This window comes from Cucumis melo, chromosome 12 (genome assembly GCF_025177605.1).
Source record: "Cucumis melo cultivar AY chromosome 12, USDA_Cmelo_AY_1.0, whole genome shotgun sequence".
Lineage (NCBI taxonomy): Eukaryota > Viridiplantae > Streptophyta > Magnoliopsida > Cucurbitales > Cucurbitaceae > Cucumis > Cucumis melo.
In genome coordinates, this window is record NC_066868.1 from 19,469,584 (window position 1) to 19,488,057 (window position 18,474).

The 18,474-nt window shown below is 35.9% G+C and overlaps 1 protein-coding gene across 1 annotated transcript; it reads left to right on the plus strand.

The window, feature by feature from the left end:
- The first annotated feature begins 12,832 nt into the window (after window positions 1-12,832).
- LOC103498301 (regulatory protein NPR3-like) lies at window positions 12,833-16,302 on the plus strand. The gene is made up of 4 exons (NM_001328462.1): window positions 12,833-13,378; window positions 14,750-15,497; window positions 15,590-15,787; window positions 16,034-16,302. The coding sequence occupies exons 1-4, from the start codon at window positions 12,833-12,835 to the stop codon at window positions 16,300-16,302; spliced, it is 1,761 nt and encodes a 586-aa protein (NP_001315391.1).
- Window positions 16,303-18,474: the final 2,172 nt, after the last annotated feature.

Consider the following 18,474-nt stretch of genomic DNA (forward strand, 5'->3'; position numbering starts at 1 on the left):
CACCTTTGTCACAAAGGTACTGACCCTTAGTGACCATGTAATCTACCTCATGGTTGCCAAAATGTCTATAAATAGTAGCATTTGATGGGTTTTGTAAGTCACACATATAGATGAAATATCCAAAGAAGGGAGAGAAAGTGGATTTTGTTGAGAATTTTCTAATTTCTTATTTTCTAAATTATCATTTATTTTATTTTATTTATATATCATATTTTAATTATTTTAATATTATATTTTCTCGATTTCTATGTCTCGTTGTGTCTCATTGTTTACGACATATTCTAAATTCTCTACTCTTAATATATTGAAAAAAATAATTCTACGAAGAATATGGGTTAAAGAACATAAAAAAGAAAGAAAGATATAGGAAAAATAATATTTTCAATATAATAAAATGAATCTAGATATAATAGAATATCAGAGCATATCAAGGATAGATTGTGATAATTATTATTTGTGTATATCATGACCGATAAATACAGATAATAGTCTATCATAATCTATCGTGTATAAATAGTAATTTCTTACCTTTGTAAATAACTTTACGGTTTTATCACTTAAAATAATTTCTAAAAAAATATAAAAGTATCATAAGTTATTCTTTTATTAGATATATGAACAACACATGTTACACGAACTTTTTATATTAGTAAAATTAAGTTTTTTATGATAATATTTTAATGATATATCAACTTCTTTTGCTGCAATTTTAATCACTTTTGTCAAAAGAACTTTTATTGGCAACTTTTAATATTATGGAAAAGTCAAAGACCTACTTTAAAACATTGAGAATGAATTTTAAAAATATTAAGTTTACAAAAGTGAGAAGATATGAACTTTTTGACATTTTAATAAAGGCCTCAATCAATTAAATCAAATCATATGATTATTGAATAAGAAATTTTGGGATTAACTAAAAATTGACATGTATCCCAAATTAAAATTAAAGACATAAATTGGTCAATTTTGATGATGTCACATGTCTTTATTATACAATTGGATCAAATTAATTATTTTGATTTAACTAAATATTATTTACTTGGGCTAAAATTCAATTGAGTCAAAAAAATAAGCTTAATTTAGCCCAAAGATTAAATATGATCCAAACTCATATGATTGAGTCCATGTGTCGAGTCCATCGATCAACTAGGCCCTAATCCATAAAAGACCAGCAGAGAACTCTATAAATAGAAGAGTTTCTCTTCATTTGTAAGGGTGAGAATTTTTTACTTCATAATGCCTAATTCTCCTTCTGAAGTCGTCCGCAACTCCTGAGGTCGACCGCCGTCGAAGATTGGAGCTCTTTGAATATTGAAACTCTTTTTGAAGATACAAGTTTTCTTCCTAGACCCCAACTTCAATAACATCATGTGCTCCGCTTCCTCAAATCAAGCGTAAGCATCTAGTCGAGAGAGAATCAAAGGATTAAATTCTAGAGATCTAACCATATCATATCAAATCAACATAAATACAATATTAACACAAGTTCAACTCCACTAACCAAATTTCTCTGGAAGTCTCATTGTTATCATATATATATTTATATTTATTTAGTATGATTCTTTCGAGTTTAATTAATATAGAGTGAGATTGAATTATCCACATTTGAAACGATAATAAATGACATATCCATAGATAGTTTGATCATATAAAGTAAAAAAAAAAAAGATTGTTCTAGTGAGGATATTTGAACCTTCGACTTATAAGAAAACAAGTACCCTCAACTAATTATACATAAGCCAAACTTATATAATAAGTCAAAAGTTTGATGTAACTCTAACTTAAATTAATATATACTTCTCAGAATATGTCGGTAACTAATTTAACTAGGTTTATAAGGGTAATCAAATTAAAATTTATTAGGGGCTATATTGTAAACTAGGTTTAAAATGTCAATATCAATAAAAGTATTAGTACGTCAGTTACATAAAAGGTTGATAAAATTATCAATAACATGTCGATGTCTATGAAAATTTTTAAAAACAATATGAAAAAATTAATCATAGTAAGCATTTTATGTAAAACAAATTAAAATATTTTCTTAGGGAAATTGCATTAAATAGACAAAAAAAATTATAAAAAGGCAACCCATAGCACCAGTTTTTGCATATTGTAAATATGACAAATATGATAAGTAATTAAATATATCAGACAACTATTAGAGGCTATCAAAGGGCTATCAGAGGGCTATCCGTTTCTAAATTTGCTACTTTTGCAATTTAGAAAGTGTTGTGACATGAGCCATATTATAATACATTTTTTCTATTTTTGCAAACACCTCTATTTCTCATTTATAAGAGTAATGCTTTATTGCCTATTTGAAAAAAAAAACTTTTTTGGCACCAAAGTTTTATAATCAGTTTCATTCGGAATAGATGTTATTTAACAAAACAATTCTATAATGTTCAATGTTACAACAATTCAAGGAGCATTAGCGATAAGTGTAAAAGACCAAAAAATAAAACAGAACACAAGGTTTGGATAGCTAGTCTAATTTGGTAAGAATACCATCTAAATCTAAGGGAGGAGTGCACACGAAAAGATAATTTCACTAATATATATAATGTCCAACAATTACAACATTGTACTTATTATATAAAGACACAACAAAACAATGACACACAAATAGCACTTAGGTTCCCCAAGTGTAAGACAGCCTAAGAACGCATATATGTTAGTGAATGATTTGTTAAGCTCCTTCTAAGTGTAATGAGACTCATTCTCAATGTGCCATAGGATCCCTTAACTGTATGTGACTTTCTCTCTCATCAACATTTTTATCTTTACCATTTCAAATGAAAATTATTCCACTTGATAGACTTAGACTTCTTTAAAGGTTGAGAATCCCCTTCTCAAGTTGTTGAAATAAGAATAAAAACAACAGTGAGTAAGTTTAGAATCTACAACAACACAACCTTCTAAAACATAAGTTTTACACACTTGTTCAGCTAATCGTAGAGATAGGAAATCTTATCATCAGAAGCTGAAGTGAAGACTAGAGATGTCCAAGGGATAGGGTGGGGGTGGGGATACCATTTACTGTCCTTGTCCCTGTCCCCTATCCCATTCCCATCCCTACGAATTTTCCAGTGGGGATTTCCCTTGCAGATTCGGCGGTGATCAGGTTTCCTGCTTTTATTTTTTATTTTTGTTTTTTTGTTTCGATAAATGCATATAGATATATGTATACATACATATATACATATACATATATACATATAAATATTTTCTTTTGGGGTAAAGCTGGGACTGGGGAATACAAATTGTCAATGAAAAAAAAATATTCCTCACTCTCGCTCTCCCATTCCTCGAGGATTCGTGGATTCTCCGCCACGTTTGGTGGGTCCCCACACGTTAATGGACATCCAGTCATCCACAATTCGGAGAGCCTAAATATTCTTGTGGGGTCTCATATTTAGTGAGAGCCTAGATGATCAATAAATTAAACTCCAAGAGAATCACTATAGTAGAGGTATTGCAGATTAATACTAAGTTGTAAAGTGATTAATTTTTAGTATTAGTGAATTATCTTTCCTAGGCACACTACCCCTAAACGTAGGTGATATGTCATAAAAAACTAGATTACATCTTTCATGGGCACACTACTCCCAAACGTAGATGATATATCATCAAAAACTAGATTACAAACTTCTTTGTCTCTTTTACTTTTTCTTGTTGGTGATATTTTTCTTGTTTTAGTTGTTGTTTGTGCTTCTTATGTGATATTCGGGAGAGTGTGTTTTATTTTATTAAATTTAGTGAAAATGTAAAAAATGAGTATTTAATGCAAAATTTGATGGACGCTAAAACCAGGAAAATGTAGAAATGTGGATGAGAGGGTATAAAAATTTAAGAGGGTGATTGTAAAAAGAAAAGAGACGAGTAATTGTTATTTCACTAAACAAATATTTCCATTAGGGGTTGAAATTTTCCAAACCCTTGCAACAAATCTGGATTTAATAGTAGACTTTGATCAAACCTTAACGAAAATCTTCCTGATTAGTACAACTAAATACTCTCGAAAGTTTATTTAGAAAAAAAAAACAATTCTTGATAGTGTCAACCAAAGTCAACCATTACTTGATAATCTTGGTTGACCTTGATCAACATTGATTTCCTATAAAAGTTGACATTGATTACTTGATTTATTGTTCTATTTTCTTCTTTGATTTGCTTCATCTGATTTATTTGTGAGTATCCCTTTTATTTGTAGAAGGTTTCACATATTTGTTTATTATGGTGTCATTTAGAACTAGAAGGCATGCATGTGAATATGAGACTACATATATAGGGGTTCATTAATCTAGGGGAATAAGAAGCATGATGTGTTGTTGGGTACCACAAATTTTTAACAGAGTTGTAAAAATCAAGTGCTCTTAGGACTTTATCCTAAGATATCTATACAATTTCGGTTTTAGAGTTTCATATGTATTTGACAAGAAATGGTCATAACTAAGTTTATTTTTAAATGATGAGGATGCATGTCGGCTTTGCTCGCTTATCATCATCGAAGAAGAGGCTCCTAAGTTTTGGAGGGGTTTCCATCCCTATATACGGTCGTCATCTGTAGTATTCTAAATCTAATGAATTGGGTCAAACTTCTCCTTACCAAAGAACACTATAACCTTAAAAAAATTAAAGCAGATGAAGTATGGTTTTTCATCCGCAATCTCCTTGAGAAGCAAACTTACATGCACAATACACGTTCTTTATTCTTTTCGAAGGAGTTTTTAATTGTTTTTCCTAGAATCATGCTTGAAATCACACATTCAACCCCAAATATAATGAGAGATAGAGAATAGCAAGTAATAAATCAAAGGTTAAATACTCTAAAAAAATCCTAAATCAGAATAACATACCTTTATAGAAATTTAAGTTACACGTTGTAGCTACTACAAGAAATTTTGGATCTCCCGATGTAGCTTTACACCATTGGGAGAAATGGCGTTGGAAGATTGAGCATCTCCCAACGCACCAATTGAAGATATCGTCTGACACATCAAAAGCAGTGTCAACCACTAGTTAGAATCTCCTGACTCTATGTTGTGTAGGTGTTGGGATTTAAGGGAGAACTCTCGACAGAGTCTGATAAGCATCAGGAGTTCACCTTTAAAATCCTTCTTATGATATGTATTTCACAAATTTGCAAGGAGGGATCTCTATGGTGCGAAGAAAGCCTAAACCCTAAACGAAGGAAGTTGTCATGTTTTCTCTATTTTCTTTTTCACATGAATCTAAAGATGAAGGGAGAATTGATCAAGAGGTTAACATTAAACAATACATAATCATAATTAATGTAGGATTATGTTGATAGGACAGTGCGCTCTTGTCCACTCTAACTTAATCCTTTAATTTTGCTTTTAAATTTTGCACAAGAGATGTATATGATTATTTTGTACGATATATATATCAGAACATAGTGTATGTTGCCATGTTCATGGATTTGAACCATATCAGTTGTCCTTCAGGCATGGGTCCTGATAATATCTCTTTTTTTTCACTAAACTCTCGAGAGGTATTCCTTCCATCACTAATAATGTGTTAAAATTAGTAAAATTAAAAGTTCTAACAGATGTTAAATTTGGGACAATGTGCTAAGCTAGAATGAAGGAGTTAAAATGCTTATAATAGTCAAAGATTCAAGCTATGTGAGTTCATAAAGTTTGATTATATGGTTTTAGTTAATATGTTATCTTAAAATTTTCTCCCCAACCAAGATTCTGTGTGTTCATTTTCTTGGTAAATCAATATTATTTGCCAACTTATGTGTTGTATATGTTTGAAAGTTCACTTGACTAAATTTATTAATTTGAGGTCATGTTTCACAAAGGTAAAATATATGTCGAGTGATAAATTGTTTGAGTTGTTAAAGATGTATTTTCTTTAGGAGTTTTGGCACTGAAAGATTCTCACGATTGGACTTGGAGTTAAATTTGTGGAGACAACGAGTAAGCTTGCATCACTCTTGTATTCTTTAATTGTGTATAACATTCTAAAATGCTTTGATAAGTAACTATCTTCATATAATCATGTTATGTTTAGGTTCAAATTGGTTTCTAGTTGCCCTAACACTTGAAATTTTTGTTTGTAGTTTTAGACTTCTTCATTTTTCAACTAGGACTCAAGTCATTTTGGTAAGATTTATATGTATTACTTTGTTTATATGAATCAATTATGACATTGCATGTTAGTTTACAAACGTTTGAAAATTTGTGTCTTGTGAAAATTTTTTTGGTCCTTTCGTCGAGGTTCCATGTTTGGTTGTCTATTTGCAACGTTATACATTGTTGGGATTACTTTCTTTAATTGTGACATTGAGGGTTGTTTTTTTTTTTTTTCTCTGTTCTCTTTAGATTTTTCCTTTTCCTCTCAAAGTTGTTTCTATCCAAGAAAAAAAATATGAAAAAGAAAATTTGGTTGGATGTCAAATAAGCTCGGAGGCGCAGAGTGTCACGGGCATACTTGTCCAAGGTGTTGTTTACCTATGGCCGTATGCCCGAATACCCCTAAATCACTTTATCTTTATGTCTTAAAAGTAGTTTAGTCTATGTCTTTCGTTTTCGTGTCGTCGAGCCACAATGTGACATTTCGGCTTTTTCATATACAAGTCTGCCAAGGCCAAAAATCTCAATATGTACTATAGAGGGTACCTGAGTAGTCCAACCCTCGCCCAAGCCTTGTCTCACTCTTTGCAATCCAAGCTATTTTTCTTGCAATTGACAGTCTTCAATGCTTTCTTTTATGATGTTGTCAACAATTTATTTTCTCTTTTCCATTTTATAAAAATATTTTCTCGAGAACGTGGAGGGAGGTTACATCATACCATGAGTTTGTCCGTGGATTTCGAATATTGAACGGCTGACTTGTTTACCGAGCAGAACAACTGCTGCACAATCGTGTTTGAAAGATTGCGATTTTGACAAGTGGTATCAGAGTCAAATCGGCTAACTGACAGTAAGATCGAAGTATGTTGTCGGAGAATTCATCGGGCAAGACCCAGAAAGACCGACTAGTAGAGCTAGAAGAGCAGATGCTCTACCTAGTCGAAGTTCCCGATTCCATCCGCTTCTTGGAGTCTCGTCTTAAAGAAATTTCCGAGAAAGCCGATACGATTGATGCGGTAGCTGGCCATGTTGAAGATTATCGATACAAGAGTTTTTGGTAAGAGTCAACACTCTAGAAGCGAATGTTGGAAGAACTGGTAACTATGAATATGGGGATAGTTCGTTAGGCTTTGTTACCCACTTGAAGGAACGTGTCAATGAGCTATATAGCTCTCAGAAGATAATCTTAGAGATGATAAACGGCATGTTAGAGGATTTTCGAGCTACCCTCGATGTCGTTAGAAACGAAATCAGAGATGTGAACACAAGACTGAATCTCACAATGTGAGCAATAACAAACCAAGTCCCAGTTGGAGGGGCAGTCACCCGTAACTAAGGTGAAGGTTCCGGAACCCAAGCCCTTCTGGTGGGGTGAGGGATGCAAAAGCCTTAGAGAACTTCATATTTGACCACGAACAGTACTTCAAGGCCACGAACACAGTCATCGAAGAAGCCAAAGTGACATTGGCGACCATGCATCTGTGTGAGGATGCCAAGTTGTGGTGGAGGTCCCGATACATGGACATACAAGAAGGGCATTGCACAATAGATACTTGGGACGTTCTAAAGAAAGAACTCCGCTCGCAATTCTTCCCCGAGAATGTGGAAATCCTAGCTCGGTAAAAATTGCGTGATATGAAGCACATTGGCAACATTCGAGAGTGCGTGAAACAGTTCGCGGGGTTGATGTTAGACATTCGCGATATGTCTGAGAAAGACAGTTTTCTGTTTTGTCGAAGGGCTGAAACCGTGGGCAAAGACCAATTGTATGAACAAAGGGTTCAAGACCTCACGTTAACGTACGCAGCAGCCAAATTGTTGTTTGATCTGATTAATGACTCTCAAGATGTGAGGCGTCACCAAAGTTTCTCACCTGAAAGGAACAGGAATAGTTGCTTGAGTTCTCCCAAAGACGCTTGGGGAGGCAAACATTCCGGTAGAGACCGCATGCCTTACCAACCGAACACAGAGAACACATGGCGAAGGCTGAATAATCGAAGCCTACCCAAGCACCCTCTCAGTTGTTTCATATGTGAGGGACCACATTTGGCAAGAGAATGCTCGAATAAAGCCGACTTCCATGCATTTCAGGCCTCTTTGACCTCGGATTCAGATGATAATTCGAATCAAGTTGAGGGTGAAGTGGACCAGATAGAAGGAGGCGAAAAGACTCAAATAGGGGCCATAAAATACCTGTCGTCTCTCCAGAAAAATTTAGGGGAGAGAAGCGTGCCAATAGAAAGGGGCTTATTGTATGTCGACACCTGGATCAACCAAAACCAGACTAAGAGCACTATGATTGATTCCGGTGCAACCCATAACTTTATAATAGAGGTAGAAGCCAGACGTCTAAGGCTCAGTTGGGAGAAGGATTCAGGAAGAATGAAGGTCGTGAATTCCGTTGCCCTACCTATTGTCGGACCGGTGAAATGAACGACGATAAAGTTGGGAGGATGGAAAGGCCCCGTAGACTTTGTGGTTGTAAAGATGGATGACTTCGATGTAGTGCTGGGAATGGAGTTCCTCCTTGAACATCAAGTCATACCAATGCCCTCAGCCAAATGTCTAGTGATGACTAGATCTTTCCCCCACAGTAGTGCAAGCAGATATTCGTCAGCCTAACCGATTTAAAATGATATCGACCATGCAACTAGATAATAATCCCGCCCAAGAGGAACCACCATCTATGGAGATCCCGCTTGGGGCGTTGGGAAAAATGGGGGAGACAGTCCCCAAAGACACTCTGTGTGTCCTTGAGAAGTACCATGGTGTGATGCCTAAAAGTTGGCCCAAGTCCTTATCAATGCAAAGGATGATCGACCATGGGATAGAATTTCCGTCAGAGGCAAAAACGCCTACGAAGAATGCTTATCGCATGACGCCACCGAAGTTAGCTGTACTTCGAAAATAGTCGAAGAAATTACTGGGTATAGGATTTAGTAGATCTGTACAAGCTCCATGGGGAGCCCCAGTTCTTTCCTTAAACAAGAAGGATAGAAGCCTAGGATGGTGTATTGACTGCCGTATTCAGAATAAACTCACAGTTAACCGCAAAATCAACTTTCCATACCCACCAACCTGTTTAACCGCCCGCATGGGGTGAAATATTTCTCGAAGTCAGACATCCGACCGAGGTACTGTCGAGTAAGAGCAATAGAGGCAGAGGGACTCGAAACAACTTGTGTCACTGAACTTAGAGCATACGAGTTCCCCATGGCGCCATTTAGTCTTACTGATGCAAAAGAAGGAAAGTGTTGTTCTATGCAAAGACAGATAAACGTGCTGGGTCATGTGGTGGAGTTTCACCAGATTGAGGTGGGAAAGAGGAATATTACCACAACATGTGATGGAAGAATACCAAAATTAGTCGTAGAGTTACGCTCATGCCCTTGACGGGTCAATAGTAATGGACAGTTCATGAAGGGATTCCTAAAAAGAGCAAGCTCGCTGACTAAGTTGTTGAAGGAAGAAGACATTCAGTGGGGTGGAAACCTCGAGCATCAGGCCACCTTCAATGATCGAAAGTAAGCCATGATTAAGGGCCAAGTCTTGGGATCGTCGATGCGAACAAGCCTCTCAAAGTTGAGGTCGAGCAATTCAACTGTACGTTCGGAGAATATCTGCATCATTTTGTTGACGACAGACAAAGGAATTGGGTTCAGATGTTTAATGTAGTCCAGTTCGGTCATGATACTTAAACAGATTCGCTGATCAGGAGAAGTCAGTTTGAGATTGACGATAGTAGGCATTCTGTATTGCTGTCGGTCATTGATGACCCTAATGTAGGCAACAACCCTCAAGTTCATAGAGTTGAAAAGGAATGGGAGTAGATGGCTGACATTGCCCGAGTGTGCCTAGAAGAAGCTTCAAGGCCAATAGAGGAGAGGGTGGATCAAAAGCGATGCCCCTTTGAGTTCGAGTGGATGATCAAGCTGCCGATCAACGGTGCAACAACGTCGTATGATTATCTGTCAACTTGGAAGAGGAAGAAGATAGAGAAGTCAAGGAAGTCCTTGCTGACAGAGTAAGGACAGGTAGAAGGCCCACGAGGGAGATACATAAATTCCTAGTGAAGTGGAAGAACCCCCTCGTGGAGGTAACAGGCAGAGAACGTGTCGAGGATCTTAAAGCGTGGAAGTAAAAGACCGAAGAGCTTCAACTTCGCCAGTTGACGGGGATGTCAACCGTTTAGGTGGGAGAGAATATCACGGGCATACTTGTCCAAGGTGTTATTTACCTATGGCCGTATGCCCCCTAAATCGCTTTATCTTTATGTCTTAAAAGTACTTTAGTCTATTTCTTTCATTTTCGTGTCGTCAAGCCACAATGTGACATTTCGGCTTTTTCATATACAAGCCTGCCAAGGCCAAAAATCTCAATGGGGGTACCTGAGTAGTCCAACCCCCGCCCAAGCCTTGTCGCACTCTTTGCAATCTAAACTATTTTCCTTGCAATTGACAGTCTTCAATGCTTTCTTTTATGATGTTTTCAACAATTTACTTTCTCTCTCCTGTTTTTAAAAATATTTTCCTGAGAACGTGGAGGGAGACTACATCATACCGCGAGTTTGTCTGCATATTTCAAATATTGAATGGCTGACTTGTTGACCGAGCAGAACAAGTGCCGCACAATCGTGTTTGAAAGGTTACGATTGTGACACAGAGCATCACTACTCGTCTTCAAAGTTGTGGACTATTACGAAGCCAAGGTCTCATTGGAGGGAAGTTGATTGATGCTTATGATGGGAAGACCATTATGGTATTGTTGAAAGGATTTTGTGTTGATGCTTTCAACAACATATACTGGGTTTGTTAGATTCAGTTTTCAATAAGTTGAGGGATGATTTTTGCTCTTTCCTATAAAATTTATCTTGGATTCCTTGAACTTTTGTCTTTTCTTGGTTTGAGAGATAAATCATAAATTTTCACCATATGTTAGAAATGAGCTGATTAGTTATCGTGCTAATGGTGAAGTTATAACCATTATTCCGCTCATGGGCAAAGCAAAAAGGAGACCGATGATGCTAATTTCTTCGGTTTATGCTTTTAAGTGTAGGTTTCGAAAATTAGTGCTAACTAAAGCTTACACGTGCCAGGAGATTACTTAAAATGTTGAAGATTAAAAAAAATTAATATAGAAGAAATAATGAAAGACATTTTTTAATAAAATATAATCATACTCCATACGCGGTATATGCAGCCTTGAGAGATCATACATAATTCCTGATGCCGTATGTGGAGTTGTATATGATGGCATTGGGAGTTGTGACTCTCTCCCGACGCTACATGTACAATGTCGGAAAAGTTTCCCAACGCATTTTGTCCGACCTCAGTCTCGATAAGCATTTATGTGTCAGGAGATCCTTTCCCAATGTTTTTTTTTTGTATATCTCTTTGACGATCTTTTATGCCTGGAGATCTCAATTTTCTTGCAGTAGAATTACAATGAAAAGATAAATAGAGATTCAAGACAAGAGCGAGAAATTTTCTACTAAGAAAGGAAAAGAAAATTCTCGAGAAGAAATAGAAAAACGAATGGAGGATAATAGAAAATAAATACAAAATTAAATTGAAGATAGAAAAATGTTTTGTCTTCTTTTTTAGAAATAACAATTTTATGTCTAAAAATCCAAAAAAATGAAAAGGATAGAAGTATATCAATTTCACGATAGAATCAAATTTTTTTGATATATACCATAAATATTTTAATTTATTTTGTTATTTAAAAAAATGTAAAAAATTGGAAGAAGGTAAATGAAGTTTTGAGGCAGTTTCCATGTTCATGGGGAGGACGGTGGAGATTTTGGATTGAAGTGCCTTGGGTAACAGTGTGACGCCATTGTGGACGCAAGTGCAGCACAGCTTGAAAGGTTGACGCCATCCCTTTCGTCATGGAAGCGACTTCATCTCCTAATCCAACACTACACACGTTTATCTTTCTACCTTTCCCTTTCCCAATTAGCCTCCTCAATACTCCTCCTTCCTCCTTCCTCTTTCCTCTTTCCTCTTCTCTTTCTTCAATTCCCATTACGACTCCTCCCACCTTTTTTCTTTTCTGAAAGCGACCCTCAAACCTCTGCTTACCTCCACTTCTGGGTTTGTGATTCTCCTTTCTTCCCTCCCCGGTCGGGTGTGACTAATTTTGCGTACTCCTCCTATTGTCTGTCTAACTTCTGGTTTCTGGGTCTTTCTTTGTTTCATGGATTTCTTTTTGGAAGTGGGATTTTGTTGTACCAAATGATTCATTGGTCCATTTCTGTTTGACTCATTTCTAATTTTGAGTGTTGGCGGATCACCATTCAATTCTGTGTCCTAAGCTCAGTTTTATGCTGCTGTATTCGTTGTGATTTTGGAATTTCATGTACCCCAGTTCTGAGGGTTTTGATTTTGGATTACTTGAATGAGAATCTCTTTGATGGGGCTTTTCTGGTCTCTTCGGTTTGTTTATTGAATACTTTATGGTCAGTTCGTTGTTGCCCTGTTTTGAAATTATGTCCTGCTCAAGATGGTGCTGTTAACATCCTGCTTCGTTTGTTTCTCAAATTCACTTTTGCTGTATACGTTCAATTTGGCATCATATTGTTCTTGTGCTCTCTACAATTAGAATCTATGCTTTCAATTTTCCTTTTTTTTTATTTTTTAACTGGAAATCTCTTGGGATTTCTTGTCATGGGAATCGACTAGTTACAGGCTTAGAGCTCAGGTATTTTTTTCTTCCTATTTAGTTTGATGGCTGATTCACATGAACCATCATCATCTTTGAGTTTCACTTCATCTTCATATACAAATGGGTCACAGAGTTGTAACATGTCCCCCTCGTCTATCTCTGACCCAATGCCTAGTCTTGAAGTGATCAGTTTAAACAAGCTCAGCTCTAATTTGGCACAGCTTTTGATTCATGATGGTTGCGATTATACTGACGCGGATATTGTTGTCGAGGGTGTTCCAGTTGGTATTCACCGATGTATTTTGGCTGTTAGGAGTAGGTTTTTTCATTATCTTTTTCAGAAAGATGAAAAACCAGCAATGAAAGATGGTAAACCACAGTATCATATGAATGAGTTGTTGCCTTATGGCAAGGTTGGACATGAGGCCTTCTTGATATTGTTGAGTTACTTATATTCTGGAAAGCTTAACTCATCTCCAGCAAATGTGTCAACTTGTGTCGACAATTCATGTGCCCATGATGCCTGTGGACCTGCTATTGATTTTGCAGTGCAATTGACTTATGCATCATCCATATTTCAAATACCCGAGCTAGTTTCATTGTTTCAGGTCAGTTACCACTACTTTTAGTAATCTGGCAAAATCTGTTTATGCTGATATTTCCTCATATTCATAAGATCTCTCATGGTTATTGTACAAGACATAATCACATGAATTAGCAAATTGACGTGGATGCAATGCTAGCATTCCTACTTAATTTTTGTTGGTTTTTTATATAGATAAACTAATGCTGTAACTTATCATTTGAATTTTACAATGATCGTGTTAATGTTGCTCTCATATCATTAGGTTTTAAAGCTAAAAGAGAAAAGAAATCCTCTGCCTTTGATTAACTGGAGCCTTCTTATAAACCTTGTGGCTTGAAAGGAACAATAAAATTCTCAACAAGAAGGAGAAATCTTATGACAGTTCTTAGATTCTCTTTCTTTTGTAGCTCCATCTTTGTTGTGGCTTGAAAGGGTCAATAAAATTTTGAAGTAGAATTCCCAACTCCGAAGATAGTTTTTTAGATTCTCGTTTCTTTTGTGATGGCTCTATCTTGGGGTAAAAATATCTCTCCCCTCCTTTGAACAATCATAGTATAAATACTCCTTTTAGCCATTAAAAGAGGCTTTTGTAATCTCCTTTGGCACTCAAAGGGGAAGTAGGAAATTTAAACAAAGTCAAAGGTTATGCTTTCAACCTAGGGCTTGGCTCAGTAAGTTTGTCTGGCATTTTTATTCCAATCCTGGAGTAGAAATTATATATGAACCATCTAATATTGTGAATAATTTTACGTCTGTTGAGCTATAGGGTACTTAGAGAATTTGTTTCATTTTAAAATTGGATGCACCGGATATTAGAAGGGTCTGGAAATATCTTCTTTTCTCAAATTCTTACTACCTTGAGACCTAGTTTAGTGTTTGTGCATTCTGTTCTTACTTGGTCTATGGACTACTGGTCTTCTTCCTTTTTTGCCCACCGTATCAACTGAAAATTCATTTTATAATTGCATTCTTCCACTTTTCGTTATGAAATCTATTACTTTGGGAGGAGCAGATTTTTTCGTGGCCAAGTGTTGGTCAGATTAAATGATACCTCCATTATGAATTTAGGAGATCGTCATTTTTAATATTAACCTTAATTATTAATATATTGCTCCTTGTTTTACTATTTTCCATCTCTGTGATATATATGTCAGTCCTATCTCTATTGTGTTTTGTTTCTTTTTTTCATGTGAAAAACGGATGTTAATGATGGTTAGTTAGAACGTTAGAATTATTCAGGACCTGACCAGTGTGATTCATTTTCGCTGTGTCTACTCCACATTGTCTTATAAGCTTGATGGGTTTATTGTTTTATTATTATTATTATTATTTTAAGGAAAACTACAGTTACGTCATACATCTTATCTAATACTTTACACATTTGCTTGTGCAGCGACATCTACTTAACTATGTTGTGAAGGCTTTAGTGGAAAATGTCATCCAAATCCTAGTGGTAGCTTTCCACTGCCAATTGAGCCCTCTTGTCACCCAATGCATTGATAGAATAGCTCGATCTGATCTCGATTGTGCTTCCCTCGAGAAAGGACTTCCGTATGAGGTTGCTGAAAGGATTAAATTGGTCCGGCTTAAGTCTCGGGGTGGTGATGAGCAAAACCTTGTTGCTGATAGTCCTCGTGATAAGAAAATCAAGAAAATATGCCTGGCATTAGATTCAGACGATGTTGAACTCATGAAACTACTTTTATCTGAATCTGATGTAACCCTAGATGAAGCCAATGCCCTGCATTATGCTGCAGCATACTGCGATCCAAAGTCTCTGACTGAGGTTCTTAATCTGAATATAGCTGATGTAAACCTACGAAATTCACGTGGTTATACCGTCCTTCATGTTGCTGCAATGCGTAAGGACCCGTCGGTGATAATGTCCCTTCTTAACAAGGGAGCTTGGGCATTTGATTTGACACCAGATGGTCGAACTGCTGCAAATATCTGTCAGAGGTTAACAAGGCCAAAGGATTATCATGCTAAAACAGAGAAGGGACAGGAAACAAACAAAGACCGTTTGTGCATTGACATTTTAGAGAGAGAAATGTGGAGGAATCCAACCTCAGATTCTTCCATTCTTTCCCTGGCGATGGCTGATGATGTGCACATGAAGTTGATTTACCTGGAAAACAGAGGTAATGTTTACATAGGATATATATTATTTTGATCCATTTTGTTGCACCTCGGATCCTTATGTACTCATTCAGATGATTGTGTTGTAATGCAGTAGCATTTGCACGATTACTCTTCCCATCCGAGGCCAGGCTAGCTATGGACATTGCAAATGCTGACACAACTTCTGAGTTTGTTGGTCTTTCTATGCCCAAAAATTCAAATAAAAATTTGAGGGAAGTTAATTTAAATGAGACACCAAGTGTACAGAACAAAAGATTTCTTTCCAGAATGCAGGCTCTTTTGAAAACAGGTTATTGCTGCCTCACCTTTTCGTTTTGTTTTTCGATAAAACTTGTTTAATTCCTGTTTTTTTTTTGTTGGGCACTATACTTCCAAATTTGTTAAACTTCCAGGTTATTGCTAATAGTTTTTTTTTTATAATCATTTCTATTTTTTTTTTTATATTTGAGAAGTGTGATTCGTTGTTGCTCTACCAAACTTGATGAAATTTTGTAGCTGCCAATCTCATGTAAAATAACATTATTTTTTATGGCAGTGGAGATGGGTAGACGATTCTTTCCTAACTGCTCGGAAGCACTGGATAAGTTCGTGGCGGATGACCTTCCTGATCTATTTTACCTCGAGAAGGGCACAGTCGAAGAGCAACGGATTAAACGCAAGCGTTTCAAGGAGCTTAAAAACGATGTTCAGAAGGCATTTGACAAAGACAAGGCTGCCAAGCTGAATCAATCTGGGTTGTCACCATCATCCTCCTCGACATCGTTGAAGCATGGTACCAATCATAGGAACGTTAGGAGACAATAAATAAAGGCATTTTGTATTTAAGTAGAATAATCTGATAGTAAAGTCTTCTCTTTTGAGAAAAGATGCAATCTTGATCTTAATGGACTGAAAGTTTTGCACTTTGTATAATGAGTAAATTAGGGAGGCAAAGATGTTACATTTCTTACCATTTAGCCCTTAGTACAGAAATGGAGCTAGCAAATGCTTTCATAGTTTAGGCAAACAAAAAGATGGCAACCTAAAAACGAATTCCAATGAAAAATATACAAACTAAAACAAACGATTCAAAGATAAGAAGAAGGTAGAAAGCTAAATACAAAGTTAAACTTAAAGCTCTCTCATCATTTGAAATAAAAACTTGTACGCCCGCATCTTCAAAATGAATGGAGAAAGAGAGTTGTCGAAAAGATGGAAACAGTTGCCTCAAATCTGTTTTGCAAATATAAACTGAACTCGAAGGAAGTTTGAAGAAATCTTCAAAACCATTAGCCATTAATCAAAAAAACAAACCTTAGAAGTTACTCCCCTTTGGCAGATTAGAGAAACGAAGATCAAAACCAACACCAATCTCAATTTATCTACCACAATTAATGAGGTTTTACTTGCCACCAATGAAGAGAAATTAATGGAAGCTAGAAATTGGACCAAGCTTATGAGAAGCTTATATTTAGATGTCTAAAGAATCAAACTAGAATAATTTCACAGTTGGCAACTATTGACTTTAGATGATCTGGTATTTCACAATACATGACGTTAAAAATGATGTCACCTATTTCCGACGGTATTAGTGACTCATCGGAAAGGGCGTCGGGAACAAGGGGAACTCCTGACATCTTCGTGGTGCATTGGGAGTTTTCCTATATATTTTATCTCACTTTTGTATTTCATAGAACTGAAAGACGAAGGGAACGAGAAGAGAAGAAGGAGAAGAAAAAGAAGAAGTTGTTGTCGTGCTTGTGCCCCTCTCCGCCGCTCTTCCCTATTTGGTAAGTTTCAAACCATTTTTTTCTAGAGTTTTAAAGTTAGTTTAGGTTAGATTAGGTTAATATGTTTATAGTTTTGTTTTTTTTAAGCTAGTTTAATATTGAACGGTAAATTAGTTTTAAGATATTGTTTGATTTTGGTTTTTGAAGTTAAAATTTTGGAATGTGGGTTGAAAATTTGAAGGGGGTTTAATTGGGTGTAGGAAGGAGGTCGAGGGATTTGAATTGAAAATTGGAGGGGTTAGGATTGAAATTTTGGGAGAGGGGGTGAAATTGAAATTTTGAGGGAGGAGAGGGGGAGGGCTATTGTTGTTTTAATTAAAAGTTATGTAATTTATGGTTGAGATTCGTTTTGGCTATCATGCATTAAATTCTTAACTTCTTATTTCTTAAGTATAGTTGTTCAGGAATTGTTATACATTATTGTTACACCAAATTAAACTCATAATTATCCCCGTCAGAAAACATTTAAGGTTAATACATCAGCAGACAGAAAACACTACTGATTTGTACAAAAGACATCAACAGAGATTCTCTGAATGGTTTCAAAATCAGGTATATAGCGTACATGCATTTGATAGCTGAAATGTATGCACTAACGTATTCGCACGTGAATGTATATAACCATTCACATGGATTTCAGGTTAGAGAATTGCATGAGACTGAAAATCTATCTCATGATTTCTTCTCACTTGCGATGGGACCATAACCAAACCTTAAACCCATAGAATAGATGACACAAAACAAATACAAAATTGGACACAAGAAATCCATTAGAAAACAAATAAAAACTTTAACTATAGAAAAGTTGGAGAATTAATTAGAGAAAAACGAGAGGGGAAAAATAAATTAAATATCAATATGGGGACTTGCTTTAAAAGTTAAAATAACAATATTTAATAACATTAAATGTTATTAAAGAAAATGTTTGGGGGATGAAAGAAAGCCATCATTAAGTGTGACTGCTTACTACGCACTGAATAGTTAACAATTGTGTCATTTGAGGGAATGAAATCATTTAAAATAAAAAAATAAGTAATTGTTAACTATTTATTTTCTTCTTCATCATTCGATTTGGACCTAGAGAGCTTCTTTGGCAATGGCCTTCAAAAACACAACAGGAGGCAACAAATGGAAGAAACCACTCTGCTTCAAATTCACATGCTCCACAGTCGTCCATTAATTACATCAAAAACTCAAATCAAAGTTT

Excerpts from the sequence above, each read along its gene's own strand:
- LOC103498301 (NM_001328462.1), top strand. The coding sequence starts at position 12,833 with ATGGCTGATTCACATGAACCATCATCATCTTTGAGTTTCACTTCATCT. Across the intron at positions 13,379-14,749 it reads AGCTAGTTTCATTGTTTCAG|CGACATCTACTTAACTATGT; the intron begins GTCAGTTACCAC and ends TTGCTTGTGCAG. Across the intron at positions 15,498-15,589 it reads GATTTACCTGGAAAACAGAG|TAGCATTTGCACGATTACTC; the intron begins GTAATGTTTACA and ends GTTGTAATGCAG.